Source organism: Anser cygnoides, chromosome 1 (assembly GCF_040182565.1).
Source record: "Anser cygnoides isolate HZ-2024a breed goose chromosome 1, Taihu_goose_T2T_genome, whole genome shotgun sequence".
Classification (NCBI taxonomy): domain Eukaryota; kingdom Metazoa; phylum Chordata; class Aves; order Anseriformes; family Anatidae; genus Anser; species Anser cygnoides.
In genome coordinates, this window is record NC_089873.1 from 105,891,936 (window position 1) to 105,907,500 (window position 15,565).

General features: G+C 46.7%; 1 protein-coding gene across 11 annotated transcripts in view; it reads left to right on the top strand.

The window, feature by feature from the left end:
* The first annotated feature begins 9,703 nt into the window (after positions 1-9,703).
* KCNA6 (potassium voltage-gated channel subfamily A member 6) overlaps positions 9,704-15,565 on the top strand; it is a 27,819-nt gene continuing 21,957 nt past the window's right edge. For 9 of the 11 annotated variants that reach the window (XM_048080004.2, XM_048080005.2, XM_048080002.2 and 6 more), the window contains exon 1: positions 9,704-15,565. This exon is cut by the window's right edge and continues 723 nt beyond it. In XM_048080004.2, coding sequence (XP_047935961.1) covers positions 10,101-11,654 — 1,554 coding nt within the window. In that variant the 5' untranslated portion in view covers positions 9,704-10,100 and the 3' untranslated portion in view covers positions 11,655-15,565. The other 2 variants (XM_048080011.2, XM_066977431.1) reach the window with 2 other exon arrangements.

The following is a 15,565-nucleotide window of genomic DNA, read 5'->3' on the forward strand; positions in this document are numbered from 1 at the left end:
ATACTCTTCCATAGGGCAGCTGAAAACAGCAGTAAGATGTCCGTTAAGTCTTCTCTCCTCCAGGTTGAACAAAGTTAGCTCCCTCAGCCTCTTATCTGTCATTCTCTAGCCCTCTCACCATCCTAATGGCCTTTCTCTGAGCTTACTTCAGTGTATGAACATCTTTCTTCTGCTGGGAAACCCCAAATTAGGTACAATACTCCAACTGTGATCTCACAAATGCCAAAGGGAGGAAAGAACCAGTTCCCTTACTCTGCTCTCTACTCTCTTGCTGATATATCCCAGGATGTGTCTCACATTCTTTTCTGCAAGGGCACCCTGCATACTCATGTCTTATTTATGTCCCATGATGACCCCAGGTCATTTTCTGCAAAGCTGCTTTCTATTCTGTGTATACTCAAGCCATCCCAGTAACAACAAATGCAAAAAAAACAACAACAATGATCAAACAAACAAAAAAAAATTAACCTTTTCTTGTCTTTTTCTTGTCCTTTGTCCCTAGGTCCTCTGTCTCACTGAGCAATGGGATCATTGAGCAAAGGGGTTGGTTAGCCTTCCTTTTTATGGCAGTTTACTTATAGATCCCATTCCTGTTGCCCTGAAATTTGAATCAGACTGAAAGCTTGTGGTTCTCCAGTGGTTTCCAAAAGCCCAGGAGTGAACGGAGATTATTTTGCATGAATAATTCCTACCAGATGTGTCATTCTCACCTTATCAGTGGGCTTTTATGCAGTTTCCCTGAAATGCCACACTGACTTTCCCTTTCATCCAAGGAAAGAGACGGTTCATGTTACTAGACTGGTGCTTACATCTGTTTCCTATTGCTTCATATTCAAAGATCATCTTATTGTCCCAGTGGTCAAGAGTAGGGGAAGTTATGTTTGTTCTTTATAGGCATTAAGATGGGAGCAATGTGTGAATTAAATTCGTCTGTGTAGTGTATTTTCACGTATCAGGCTCCTCTGTTGATTTAATTGGCTTTAGTGCTTATTTGGTCAACATTTGGTGAAAAAAGTTCTGAAATACTGTCAGTATGCACCACACACATGCTACTTTTATCTTAAAAGAATTTGTCTCTCCCTGCTCCTGCTGGAGTGTTTCTTGTTGATCTTAAGACTGTTCAAACTGCATTTTTTTCATGTTGGTTTTCTACCTTGGGGCTAATTTGTTTGTTTGTATTTAGAAATCTTCTGCTAAAACAAACAAACAAAAGATTATTTGGCTGCTGCTGAAACGAAGTTGGTGGAAAATGTTTTGCTTTGCCTGTCAAAATTTATTACACTCATTTTGCTGCAAAGCTCTTCTACTTTTTGAGCAGATACCGAATATTTGCCAGGGAGGTTGTTCTGATGTTATGATTTCATTTTTGCCATCCTTGAAGAAATCTGCTCAGATCTATTCCTTTGACATGTATTTCCATAGAGACTTGTCAGAGATCTGCCACAAAATCCCTGAGGATTTCCTTGCACGGAGAAGACCAAGGGTTTTCGCGTCAGTAGGAGGAGCTGTGCTGTCTAAGTAAGACCTTGCTGCTCTTGTCTGTGCAGGATGGATGTGATGACAGGCAGCAGAACCGAGAGCTGTTCCTGCAGTGCTCCAATTGCCTGCAGGCAGGACACTGGGGAAGTAGGAAGCTGTGTGTCAGGTGTAGAAGTGCATGGAGTGGCAGAGGGAGCTTGAGATGGGAGTAGGAACACAGTATTGACAATTTTGTCTTCATGGGTAGTGACGTGTCCCATTTTAGCCAAAGAAGCTCTAGAAATCTCATCATTTCCATTCCAGGGGTTAAGAGAAATCCCTGTGAAGAGCAGCTAGGCAGGGCTGTTGCAAAAAAGCCATTTTTTTCCTCCTCCCCTTCGCAGGTGGAATTGGGATGGACAGGGAGAGTGAACAAAAAGATCCATGTGGCTCTAGGGTCTCTTTTTCACCTCTTGTGCACAACTGGTCAGTCTACTGCCTACAGTTGCCCTAGCAATACCTTGGGGAAAAAATGGAAAGACATCCTTTATAGAGACCCTCTCCTCAAAGACAGCATAATGAAGATGCCCCACATATCTGGGCAGATCCGGGGTTGAGAGACACCACATTTACATGCACAGAGGGATTATCAGTCAATGGGATGAGCATAGATGCATTATCTGGGGGACAGCTGGGTCATATGGAACCATGACAGGGGAAAGAGCTTTGTGCATCCAGGATATTCCTCACAGCACCATGTTTGTGTGTTGGGGCGGGGAATTGGGTGGGACGGGATGAGGGCTTACCTTGGGTTTTCTTCCCATCAGAACTACACAAATCTCACTAAAACATGTTTTATCATTCTGTCTTAGTAATGTTATGCAGTGCCAACATAAAGTAAAGGAGCTGACATTGAACAATGTAGGCAACACATAACACATAATAACATGCAAAGAGTAACAAATTTAAATATTGTTTCCACAGTTGTTTCTGTTGCTGCTGTTGTTTTTTGTTTGTTTGTTAGTTTTAAAATAATGTTTAAACACACTTAATGTGCATGTGTCTGCAGAGATTTTCTCAGTGGAAATTCTGCTGCCTGACCCTAATCTCCCACTGATGGGTGTTAAGGGATGCTATATCTATGCATATGCTAAAGCCTATAAGTGGCCTCTGCAGCACCCAGAAGCTCCTCACGCAGAAGTTCCTCATTCCTGGGTGTTGGTGCACAATCCTGAGCCCCCAGAGACCCAGAGGTCTCTATCCCAGGCCAATGGACATTTGTAGGTTGAAACAGTAGTGAGGCTGAGTGTACATCCCAGAGACAGACGCACTGACATAGCCAGCTGCACAGACTGCCACAAACCAGGCACTGCCTTAAGCAGCTCCCAGATGTAACACTGCTAGGTCTCACGTAACTACAGGCAGATGAGTCCCTTTCCTCCTCTGGCTGCTCAGGACTGCTGCTCACTAGTGATGGCCAGCACAGAGCCCTGCCCTCACCTCACTCAGCCCAGTTCCCCAGAAGCTGGTTTTTGGGATGCACACACTGGTCCTGACCCAGTGGCAGTGCTGAGACCCTCGCCTGATCCAGTCTGGCACTGCAGGCTGGGGTGCCAGCACCCCGACCAGGCTCCAGCCACAGGCACCAAACCCACTCATACGGCCTCCCGTTGGTGGCACCTCGTCCTTACAGCGCTCACACATGGGTGATGGTGAGAGCATGTGAGAGGTAGCTGAGGCAGGCTTGAAGAAGAAGACAAGTCAGGCTACCAGGCTCAATCAATCAGATGAGCACACTGACTATCAATAGCTTACGTGTGCCTTCTGTTGTTATACACCATCTATTCACTCTTTTGTTTCTGCCTGAACCCCTTCCCCTAAATGTTCCTTAACAGGTTTTGTGTTAAGGAACACAAAACACAGGCCCTCCTCAAATATCCTAAAATAACCTAAATCCTCCTGTTCCTACATTTTCCCCCTCCTTATCAGTTACAAAGCCCAGGCTGGCCCTCTCCAAAGCTGTGTCTTGAGCTTCTTTGCTACGTTGGCAAGCAATGTAGCAAATACCACAGCATGATTTTAAAGAAGTGCTTGTTGTTTTGCAAATAAAGTCATTCTCCTGTGTGGGAAAGGACATCTGTTGAAATACTTGGAATTTGAGGAACTGAACCAAATTTAAATACAATGATTAGGAAGGATGAACTAGAAAATGAGATAGGATAAGAGCAATGAACTGAAAGGACTGGGAGAAATAGAAGATGGGAACAGAAGGAGTGAGTATGGGGAAGAGCCAAGGCACAGGATGGCAGGGTAAACATTTGGGGCCAACTCAGGGACTATAAATATATAAATAAATAAATAATTTATAATATAAATTAATATAATATTATAAATAAATTTATTTATAAATAAATAAAGAGAATGAAATTGGATGATGGAATCCAGAAACAAAAGAAGATGAACAGAACCAAAAGAAGACAAAGTCAAGCTGAAGGGTGGACAGACATCTCAAAGGAGCTGCATCTCTGAATTGCAGAACCCGAATTTGGACAACATGTCTCAATAATTCTAAGCTATCAAACAGTCATGAAACCCCCTCTTTTTTTTTTTTTTTATATATATCTTTTTTTTGTTGTTTTGTTTTGTTTTCTGGTGATAGGTCTGCATGCTGTTATCTTCTGTTTCACGCATTCACTTGTTCACATGACATAGGGTTGTGTTGTGAGTCTAAATACCATGGCCGTCTGACAGGCCAGCATGTTTTTCAACTTGTGATAAATATAGCCCTGAAATTCCTGTAATAATTCTAAGGTATTTCTGAAAGGCAATTAAGAAAAAGTGTTTTCATGGAATATGCTTACTTATTTAGAAATAGTTAATGTTTAAATGTTACTCATCTGTGGGACAAGTTTGGGGATTTTCTTTTCAATTTTAGTTTTTTGAAAGCCCAAGACAAACACAACTTTAACAACACTTTTAAGGTTACAGAAGTACTTGAAAGCTAGGAAGTGCTTGCACAGAAGTTTCTGATGCAACCTTGTTTCCCTTCCACTTCTCCCTCTATTCCAGGATTGTGACACAATTTTTAGTTACACGGTGGCTTATTTTTCCCAATACTAGAACCTATCCTCATTCAATGTACAGAAAAGATAGTGCTCCGGGAATATTGCAGAGTGATGTAGTGAATGAGGCTGTCATCTCCAGGTTATTGTGGAAGTGTACTTCTTCCTCCATCACTTAATGGTGGCATAGGCATCCTATTCGAAGTGTACTGTAAAGAGAGCCTGTGTTGTTGTATTTGACTTATGTGGCAATGTTTTGGTAGTGGGGTGGCTGCTAGGGTGGTCTCTATGAGAAGAGTACAGAAGCTGCCACATGTTGGGTCAAAGCCTCAAAGCCAGTTCCAGCCAGTTCCAAAAGGGACCTGCTGCTGGCCAGAGCTGAGCCAACGAATGATGCTGGTTGCACCTCTGGGAGAGCAGATTTAAGGAAGGGAAGAAATCTGCTTTACAACAGCAGCTGGGAGAGAGGAATGAGAGCTAGCCCTGCAGACCCCAAGGTCAGTGCAGCAGGAGGGCAGGAGGTGCTCTACGCATGCAGCAGCAGTTCCCCTGCAGCCTGTGGAGAGAGGCCCCTGGTGGAGCAGGCTGTCCCCCTGCAGCCCATGGGTCCCACACGGAGCAGATCTCCACTCTGCAGCCCGTGGAGGAGCCCCCGGTGGAGCAGGTGGATGTGGCCTGGAGGAGGCTGCGGCCCATGGAGAGCCCCCAAAGGAGCAGTTTGCTCCTGGGGGATGGACCCGGTGGTACGGAGCCATGTGGGAGCAGTTCTGGAAGAGCTGCTGCCTGTGGGCAGCCCCCGCAGGCTCAGTTTGGGAAGGACGGCATCCCGTGGGAGGGACCCCACGTGGAGCAGGGGCAGAGAGTGACCGTGAAGGAGTGGTGGAGATGAAGTGCTATGGACTAGCTACAACACCCATTCTGCATTCCCCTGCACCATTCAGGGGGAGGAGGGAGAAGAGGGTGGATGGGGGGGGGGAAGGTGTTCTGAGTTTGCTTTTAATTTCCCACTGCTTTAGTCTGTTAGTAATAGGCTACAAATTATATTACTCTCCCTAGGATGAGCCTGTTTTGCCCATGACAATAATTGATGAGTGATCTCCCTGGCCTTACCTCAACCCTTGAGCCCTTTTCCATCATATTTTCTCCGCCTGTTCCAATGAGGAGGGGGGGTGAGAGCACTTAGCTGTTCATCAGGCTGAAGCCACCATTGTTGCATGTTGTAAATATAAGAGCATTGGAAACTACATAGCTTTTTGTTATGCATTTACAACTGTAATCTTACAGGAAAAGTTCATTCAAATGTGCACGTGTGAATGCACGTATGTGTGCATGCATGTGTAGTCACTGTGCTATGGCTGATGTAATATCCATATAATAACATATCCACAGAGTTTTCTGTTTTATTTATTTATTCATTATTTTTTCTTCATATGTGTAACTGATGGGGGAAGGAGGGAACTTAAAAGGAAGAATTAAAGGTGACAACACCTCAGGGATCTGGGATGGATGCACTATCACAGAGTAGTTGAGGTTGCTTCTATCATGGGAAAAATGGAAGTTTGATCACTGTCCATTGTGGCAGTGGTAGAAACAGCATCATGACGGATACATGAAGAGGGTATTGTTAAATGCCTGGACCCTGTTCACCTTGTTGCCCTCTGATGCTTTGAGATCTGCGGATGTATGAACTGAGAATTCCTCATAAGCTAATTTCTTCCTTCTTACAGTGTAATGTGGATACAAAAGCCAATGTTTTATTTCCTGTAGTCAGTGAAGTTGCTCATCTTCTGTAAATGTACCTAGCATTCTACCAGATGAAAAGAGTACCATTTTGGACTGATACAGTTCTTCCCTCATCCTTGTTCATGTCCACAGAGCCAAACACTTGATAACCAATCCACCTCAAATATAAAGGGAACAGTTGAACTCCTTGCTGGGGTAGTCTCTGGCCCACATTAACTTTCTTAACTGCTCTCAGGACTTTTCTGGACAGTTTTAGTAGTTCCAGGCTAATACCATGCTAGGGAACAGGCTAAACAACATTGCTGGCCTTGCGGTTTGCTGTTACGAACACTGTTTTGAGGTCTGTGTTGTAGTGTTTCTAGTAGTAGGTTGTTGTTCTTCTGGTCACTCAGTATCTTCACCTAGTGAGTCAGGCAGTCAGCCAGCATCTGTAGTGCTTACTGGGCAGGGTCCAGTTCCAGCAGGATTTTTGCAAAATGGATATGAAAATTATACTGACTTTGATATTTAGGGCCACAGATCTGCAAGTAAATGAAGAAACTGATAGGGTCAGAGGGAGGTGATGCTTCACAACCAGGAAAAGTACATGAATGTGGGAAAAGATGACACTCAGGGAAGTCAGGGAATCAGGGAAGCAGGAGATAGGGGTAGCACAGAAGCCATGGAAGAGAAAACCAGAAGGTTCAGGAGAAGATGGAATGACTGGGAAACACAGAAAGAGAAGAAATGGAGAAGTTCTGCATATGCGAGACACAAATCTAGATACCCATTAAGGATATCTCAGTTTTGGAGTACTTACCTTGAGGAACTCTGAATTTGGCTTTGCTGAGAAAATGCTACATACCCATAATTTTGTGGCAGCTACAGTGCTGAGGACTTCAAAGCCACTGAAAGGGATCTAAAGGGACTTCAGAGGGTTACCCAAAATACTGAACCACATTCAGGGGTGTGTAAGACATCCAAGCAACTGATTTACTTGTTGAAGCTGTACTGCTGTGCCACAGATTGATAGGTGCCTGTCAGAGCTAGTCTCCAGGTAGCATGCCCCTCCAGCTTCTGGACTGTGATGAGGGCCCAGAACTAGGTGTCTTGCTATGCTAGAACCAGCAGCAATTTCTATTTTCTCATGGATTTATGGAGATCTTTTTGTGCATTTTGGGATCACTGATTGATACATCCTGGGGGGCGTTGCGATCATCCTTAACTCTTGAACCATAGTAACCTGCCATACCTGAGCTAGGAGGGGTGAGCATGGCCACCACCTCAGAGACATGTTTAGTGGCACCTTTAGCTGGCACTGATCTTGAGGTTTATGGTCCCAGACCTAGCAGCCAAATCACTCTTTGGAGTATGTTACGGTATTGCTGTGTTGCATTCTGGCATACTGTTCTGGGGTTTGCGTCTTGTCCCCCTCCCTGACATCTCTGGATCTCTCTTGCTGTGCTTCTCCAGCAATTGTATACCACTGCAAGATGCTGGCCCAGCAAGATCCCGCACGCAGGCTGAACAGTGGCAGCTGGCATAGCCTCTTAATATAGAAGTGAGGGGTGTGGCTGCACAGGCAGTGTGGTGCTGATCAGTTCGGGAACAGGCTGTGTGCTAAAAAGAGTTTAGTTGCATGTTGCAAGGGCTTATGGGGCTGATACTGAGTCTGAGGGGCAGCCTAAGTACTCAGAGGGAAGGAAATAGAGGGACTTCCTAAGGGCTTCCAGGAGCCAGCGCAGACAGGCTGGGTGCCTACTCTAAGATGGACTGTGGTAGCAGCTGAGTAGACATGGCTGGATGGGACTGCAGCTCATGTGGAGGCACCTGAGCCACCTGCAATGCTGCTAGCTCAAGGTAGTGTGAAGACCAGAGCTGTGGCAGCATGAAATGTCTGCCTGGGCCGGCAAATTGTCCTGCGAACCATTGCAGAGCTCCACACTCTCTACTGTGCTGCTCGAAGCTCACTGGTTTAAACCTAGTACATGGTGAATTGAATCACAGCAGGGATTGCTATCTAGGCATGCCTTGTATCCTCTTATAAACCTCAGGATTTTTTTAAATCCCTCCCAAAAGCTGTTTTAAAAAAAATCTCAATACCTAACCACGTGAATGAATAAATCATAATAATTATTCAAATAATCCTATGAATGAATTATTCATTGTAATAATTGAAAAGGAATCCCAGCAAGAAGCATTTTACTATTATAAAGGTAAATATTGATTCATTTTTTTAGAAAGTATATTCTCCATCGAAGTATTTTTCATCTGCTTGCCATACCCTAATTATGTATAATATGAAAGAAAAATATGCTTCCTTGTGTGACAGCCATTTTCATATAAATGAAAAAATATGCTTCCTTTTGCAACAGCCATCTTCAATGCTATTCAGAGAGAAAGGAAAAAGGATTAAGCAACATTTAGATTCTATTCACCTCCTTCCTGAGGACAGAGCCAAACAAGACACCCACTGTCAGCTGGTCAAAATGTCCAAAGCCTGAAGTAACTGAATATTACCAGCTAGTTATAGAGGATTTGGGAGGACGGGTAAAAAGGGAAATATTTTGCTTCTAGTTCTGTGCTGCTAAGATAGTGTAGGCTAAGCATATGGCTTGCAGCCAGCAAAGGCATCAGATACTATGATGAGAAAAGCCTCGTTAATAATATTTAGCACTGACAAAGGGCTTTCAAGGGAAAGACAGACTTTTGTCCTGGGAACGATGGATGCAGCCTTACCTGTTAGCCCTATTTTTAGAAGGACAAAGTGAAATGACGCAAGTTTCTTTATGCTTTCAGATCCCAAGCATGACATGGATTGAGCAACAGGTTTCTGAAGGCAAAAGGACTGGAAGTCTAATTGCCTGCAAAATGTAGTGTTGGCTCCCAGGGAGATGCGGTAATGTGTGGTGGTAAACAAACAAACAAAGAGCAAGCTCAACTGTTTGATACCTGGAGAAGGGACAAATCCTACGCACTCCAAATCAGAAAGTGTATTTACCTGTGTTTTTCCCCAGCTGCAGTTCAATGTGTGACAGGTTGCCTCCATCTGTGAGCGGCCGGATGCCACTGCCGTGCTTGCATCTCGGCAGTGGCATTTATAAACGGAGGTCTGCGAGTCACAGGCACGGAGCGCCTCGCTCAAGGTCAGCTGGAGAGCCTGCAGCGGGGGCAGGCACAGCACCGAGGGCTCCTGGCTCCAGCATCGGGGCACTGGTCGGAGCTGGCGGTGTCCGATCCTCGTCGGGGGTCTGCCTGCAGGGGCAGGAGCAGGTTTTGACGGTGGACGGGTGGGGAGGAAGAAGAGCCGGGGGGTGCCACCGCTTGGGCGAGCTGCTGCAAAGCGCCCGGCCGGGGAGCAGCCCCCTGCAGCTGGATACACGCGGGGAGACCCCCAGGGCCGTGTCCGTCCCCACCCCCCCTCCCGGGCTGGGGCTGTTGCATCCCTCCGTACCTAGGCGTGTGGGTGCCGGCGTGCGTGTCCCTGGGTGCCTCTGTCTGTCCCCGCGTGTCCGTCTGTCCCTCCCTCGCCGTGTCACCGGCGGGGTCTGCGTGTGTATGTGCGCGCCTGCGTGTGCGCGCAGCGGGGAGGGCAGAGCCGGGCGCGCCGCGCAGCAGAGCACGCCGTGGCCGTGGCCGTGGCCGTGGCCGTGACCGTGACCGTGGCCAGGACCGGAGGAGGAGTTGCGGCGCTCCGGCAGCCCCGCGGAGCCGCCGTGCGAGCGCGCCGAGGCGCAACAGGCGGGGCGGCTCCTCCCGGGCGGTGAAGGGGAGGCGGCGGGGAGCGGGCACGGGCACGAGCACGGGCACGAGCACGAGCACGGGCACGGGCACGGGCACGGGCAGGGAGCTGGCGGCATGCGGGCGGAGGAGCCGCTGGCGCTGGCGGCCCCGCGGGCGGGCGGCGGCGAGGCAGAGGCGGCGGGCGAGGAGCGGAGCGGCGGCGGCTGCTGCAGCAGCGAGCGGCTGGTGATCAACATCTCCGGGTTGCGCTTCGAGACCCAGCTGCGGACCCTCTCCATCTTCCCCGACACGCTGCTGGGGGACCCCAGCCGCAGGGTGCGCTACTTCGACCCGCTCCGCAACGAGTACTTCTTCGACCGCAACCGGCCCAGCTTCGATGCCATACTCTACTACTACCAGTCCGGGGGCAGGCTCCGGAGGCCAGTCCACGTACCTCTCGACATCTTCCTGGAGGAGATCCGCTTCTACCAGCTGGGCCAGGAGGCCATCGAGACCTTCCGGGAGGATGAGGGCTTCATTCAGGAGGAGGAGAAGCCCCTGCCCCAGCACCACTTCCAGCGCCAGGTCTGGCTGCTCTTTGAGTACCCTGAGAGCTCCGGGCCGGCCCGGGCCATCGCCATCGTCTCCGTGCTGGTGATCCTCATCTCCATCGTCATCTTCTGCCTGGAGACCCTACCCGAGTTCCGCCAGGAGCCCAAGGGCTCCCAGCCCGGCTTCGGGGAGGCAGCAGTGCCCGGGGACGACACGCTGCTGCTGCCACCGCCACCACCACCAAGCGGGACCCCACAGCCCCTGCGACCTGCTGCCGGTGCAGGCCCTTTCTTCACTGACCCCTTCTTCCTCATCGAGACCCTGTGCATCATCTGGTTTTCCTTTGAGCTCCTCGTTCGCTTCTTCGCCTGCCCCAGCAAGCCTGAGTTCTCCCGCAACATCATGAACATCATCGACATCGTGGCCATCATCCCCTACTTCATCACCCTGGGCACGGAGCTGGCCCAGCAGCAGCAGCAGAAGCAGCAGCCTGGGAGCAGCAGCAACAATGGGGGCCAGCAGCAAGCCATGTCCTTGGCCATCCTCAGAGTCATCCGCCTGGTCAGAGTCTTTAGGATCTTCAAGCTCTCCAGGCACTCCAAGGGGCTGCAGATCCTGGGGAAGACTCTCCAAGCCAGCATGAGGGAGCTGGGCCTCCTCATCTTCTTCCTCTTCATCGGGGTAATCCTCTTCTCCAGTGCTGTCTACTTTGCAGAGACCGATGACCCCGATTCCCTGTTCACCAGCATTCCCGATGCTTTTTGGTGGGCAGTGGTGTCCATGACCACTGTGGGCTATGGGGACATGTATCCCATGACAATTGGTGGCAAGATTGTGGGCTCCTTGTGTGCCATTGCTGGTGTGCTCACCATTGCCCTGCCTGTCCCTGTCATCGTGTCCAACTTCAACTACTTCTACCACCGAGAGACTGATCATGAAGAGCAGTGCCAGTACACCCATGTCACCTGTGGCCAGCAGCAGTCACCCTTCTCTGAGCCCAAGAAGGGGGACAGTAATCAGTCTCTCAGCAAATCTGAATTCCTGGAAGCAGAAGACCTGGAGTCCATGAAATATTCCAACTTCATTCCCCCCAACAATCAGGGTTATAAAGAGAAGAAAATGCTGACAGAGGTGTGATCGGTTTTGTTGTCATGGGTCCAGACACAGAGCTGCAAGCTGCTGCACATCCGTCTTCCCACTAGCAGCTGGATCTATTCAACATTTACATACCAGACTGTGAATTGTGATACCGTAAACAGAGTGATTGTGATAATGGGCTCTTCTCTGCTGATTTGCTGTTTCTCATTACTGTGTGCAGTCAGAAATGTTCTTGCTTTATTCTGTGGAGTGCTAGCTGTCGTCCCCCACTCCCTCATGAATATCTTTTCCTTTTTTTTGAAGACTGCTGTAAACCAATATTAGCTCTGAAGCCTAACCTTTCTTCTCCACTAGCAAAGAACCCCTTGCCACAACTCCAGTTGAAGGATTCAACAGGGAGTAAATAGTTAAGGGGGCTACAAACATCTGGCTCGAGCTGTGCCCTTCGTTCTTGTGCCAGCGCTGTGCCCTTGGCTGTGGGATCAGTCACGCCTGCCATGCCATTGCCTTTGAATAATGGAAATGCTGTAGCCAGCATCACAGTGAGTTCTCTAGCTGTAAGGAAGAAGTCAACAAACAGCTGCCTTTCTTCTTTGCAACACTTGGCATGCTGAAGACCCACTTGGTTTGTGTTTCAAAAAAGACGCATAGATCTAAAAGCTGTTTGCCACTCCTGACCATACACTATTCATCAAAAATGGGCATAAAGAAATCAACAGGCTTGTTGAAGAATCTCTGTGTTGTGAGCTTATTTCAGCCTTCTTTGTTCCAGTGCCCTGATGTTAATTGGCTTTTATAGTACCAAGTTAATCTTCATAGTGCTAAGTGCCTTCTGATGCTAGGCACATTTGACAAAATTCATTTGTTATCTCCGCAGTTTATCTCTACACAATGGTGTTTAATGAGAGGTAGTTTATGCTTCAGATATCCAGTTCTGTATTCAGGCATGTGAGAGCAATTGACATCACTGCATTTTTATTGAAGTTTTTTTATTATTTCTATAGCTGAGGGAAGTTTGTGTGTTGGTATTTTGTTGGCATTGCTGAAAAACCCCAACCACCTGTGCTATCTGAAGATTGCACTGATATAATGGGTCACAGTCATAAATTACCCCAGGGTAAGTGTGTCAACATTAGAGATTTAGACTGGCACTGATACAAGCTTGCCTAAGCCATCTGCACAAACTCAGTACCCCAGATCTTTCAAATGAGAGGAAGAAGAGCTAACCTTGAAGAAATGTTTTTGCTTTTTTTACTGATTCAGCCAGTTCTGTGTATTTCTTACATAGAAGACAGAGAAATGTCTTTTGCATGCACTAGGTCTTATGAGAGCAACTTATAGTAAGTAGCATTGCAAAATGCATACCTTGGCTGGTAGTGCTGGGCTTGTCAAGGGACCAGAGATTTGCATCTTAAGATGCATGTTTTGCTTCCCAGGTAATATCTTTTCCTTCCTTCCTTCCTTCCTTCCTTCCTTCCTTCCTTCCTTCCTTCCTTCCTTCCTTCCTTCCTTCCTTCCTTCCTTCCTTCTTTCGGTCTTTCTTTCTTTCTGTCTTTCTTTCTGTCTTTGTTTTGGTCTTTGTTTCTCTTTTGGTCTTTCTTTTTTTAATCAGCTGTGTCTTATACCCAACTTTAAAATGTTTCAAATGCTGCCAGTGTGTGAGAAGGGGAAATGGATGCTTTTAGATTCTATGGATATTTTTTTATGCAAGAAAATGCCTTTGTTTGTTTTTAAATGTAAATGTATATTCTGCATTCACGTGTGTGCATGTGTATGAAAGCAAAGGCAGCCATTAATGCCTTGCATCATACAATATGATATACATATTAGAATGTACTACATATTGCATGTGACGTGTAATACGTAAAACACGTAGTATCAGGATGCAAAATCTATAGAGTACATTTTATGCAAATGTATATATTATGCTTTTTCAGTCATAGGGCTGAGAATGCTAAAGACATATCCTTCAATATAGTCAGAACTGTCAGGGTTGTGAGATAGTATCTATTTGCATCTTTGTTACCCTGCTTGTTTTTCATTGTCTTGAGATCTGGCTCCATGCTTAGAGAGCTTTTATTGTGGCCTCTCCTCATCTGGGTCCTGATCATATGGTAGAGGTTGTTTGTGTGAGACCTAACTGCTGCATTTCTCCGGAGTCCCATTGTCTTCTCAAAGGGTTTTAATGTACAGGGATCTCCCCCGGGGTCAGAGCACAGCCATTATATTGAAAACTCTCTTCTCTCTCTTGCTGAAGTCAGTAGCAAAATGCTACTTGTCTCGGTTACTGCAGGTCAGTCTGGGAAATGCAAGTGTGGTGTGGTGAGGGCCCTGTAGCTCAGAGGAGCTTGCCTGAATAAAGAGAGCAGAATGTGTCTTTCAGGGCAGTCTCCACAGAGATACGTAAGTGCCCAATTAGTCTTTGGTTCATTGGGACTGAGGCAAATGTCTGGGATGGTCTGGGCCTTGGGAGTCATTCTGCATCCTCTGAAGCATGTAAATGGTGGATAAGTAATAAGCAGGACTGAGGAAGGGTCTGCAAGGTGGGATTTTGTGTAAAAAGTTGTCTTGGTCTCTGAGTTAATTCTGTAAAATGCTGTTGTTCTTATCTGTGTATCAGGTTCACTATAATGAAATATTTTTTGGAGTAAAAGAGAGTAACTTCAAATTTTAAGTTGCTCTAGCAGATGCACTAAACTAGCAGAAGAACCTGTTACTTAAGAGGGTTGTGTCAAGGCTGTTGCAGTCTCCTAGTAGCCTATGTTTGGTGCTATTTTATGCCTGAGTGTATCAGCTGATATAAGTTTTCCCAAAGTAAGATATAAAAAACTCAGGTTAAGCACAAGCCACACTGAGCCTATGTCAAAAAATTCCTGTGCTCGTTCTCTCCCTTGGGCCTGACCCCACTCCCTGCCAGGCAGGAGCCATCCCTCCTAAGAACAGGCTGTTCTCCTGGCCAGTGTGACAAATGGACATGGAGGCTCCAACAAAAAAAGATGTGAGGCAAATTACCATTAACATAATCCCAGCATGTCTTGCAGAGAGCTCATGTAGAGAGGTGAAGAGACTTTCTGCTCTGAGGTGAAATTCCGCAGTGAGTTTCTAGCTGGAGTGCTGTGGCTTTGGGCAGTCTCCACTGGTGCAAATTAAATTTGCTGCAAACATGCAACTTTTTGTGCAGTTTTTGCATTCCATATTTTTCAGTTCTGGAAAGAATGCAAATGAAAATTTGTGAAATAGGACAGGTGGTTGCTCCCTGGATGTTCTATGTTAGAGCTAAGAGAAACACAAAAGGAAACAGAAGCTTGGAAATGTAACCTAGGTGCTTTCATTCAGGCATGAAATCCTTTTCTAAGCATCTCCTAAAAAACAGTATAGTGTAGTCCCACAGTCATCAACAATGCTATATATTATACTGCTTCTGGTATTCATCATTTTTATTAAGCAGCTTTCAGAATTTCTTCAAGTGACTTAAGTGACATAGTGGTGACATAGTGGCACCCATGCCACTGACTTTATAGATGGCTCATGCCACCAAATCACAGATGCTTTCAAAAATCTTACCTCAAGTCCTCAGCTGTTAACACTCACTCCTGGATGTTTGAAATGCAGTTCTGTCTGTCTGTCTAGATATTTCCTTCTTAAGGCAGAGCACATCCTTGCAAAGTAAAGTAGGCATCTCCAGGGACTTGTTTCCATAACAACCTCCCAGACTGTTTCTCTACCCTGTGACTTTGGCTACAAGCAAAAGCACTCATTGAATACTTTCAGTTCTCAGATATTAGTACCCCATCTTTACAGCATTTTTCTTTGCTTACTGAAGATCCCATCACTTTATATCATGTACAACTGCCCTGTCCAACTCCAGACTGACAGAGCATTATCAGCATTTGAAAACTGACAGTGCAAACCAGGAGATGGGAAAGGACTTTGTATATCGTTGCACACAG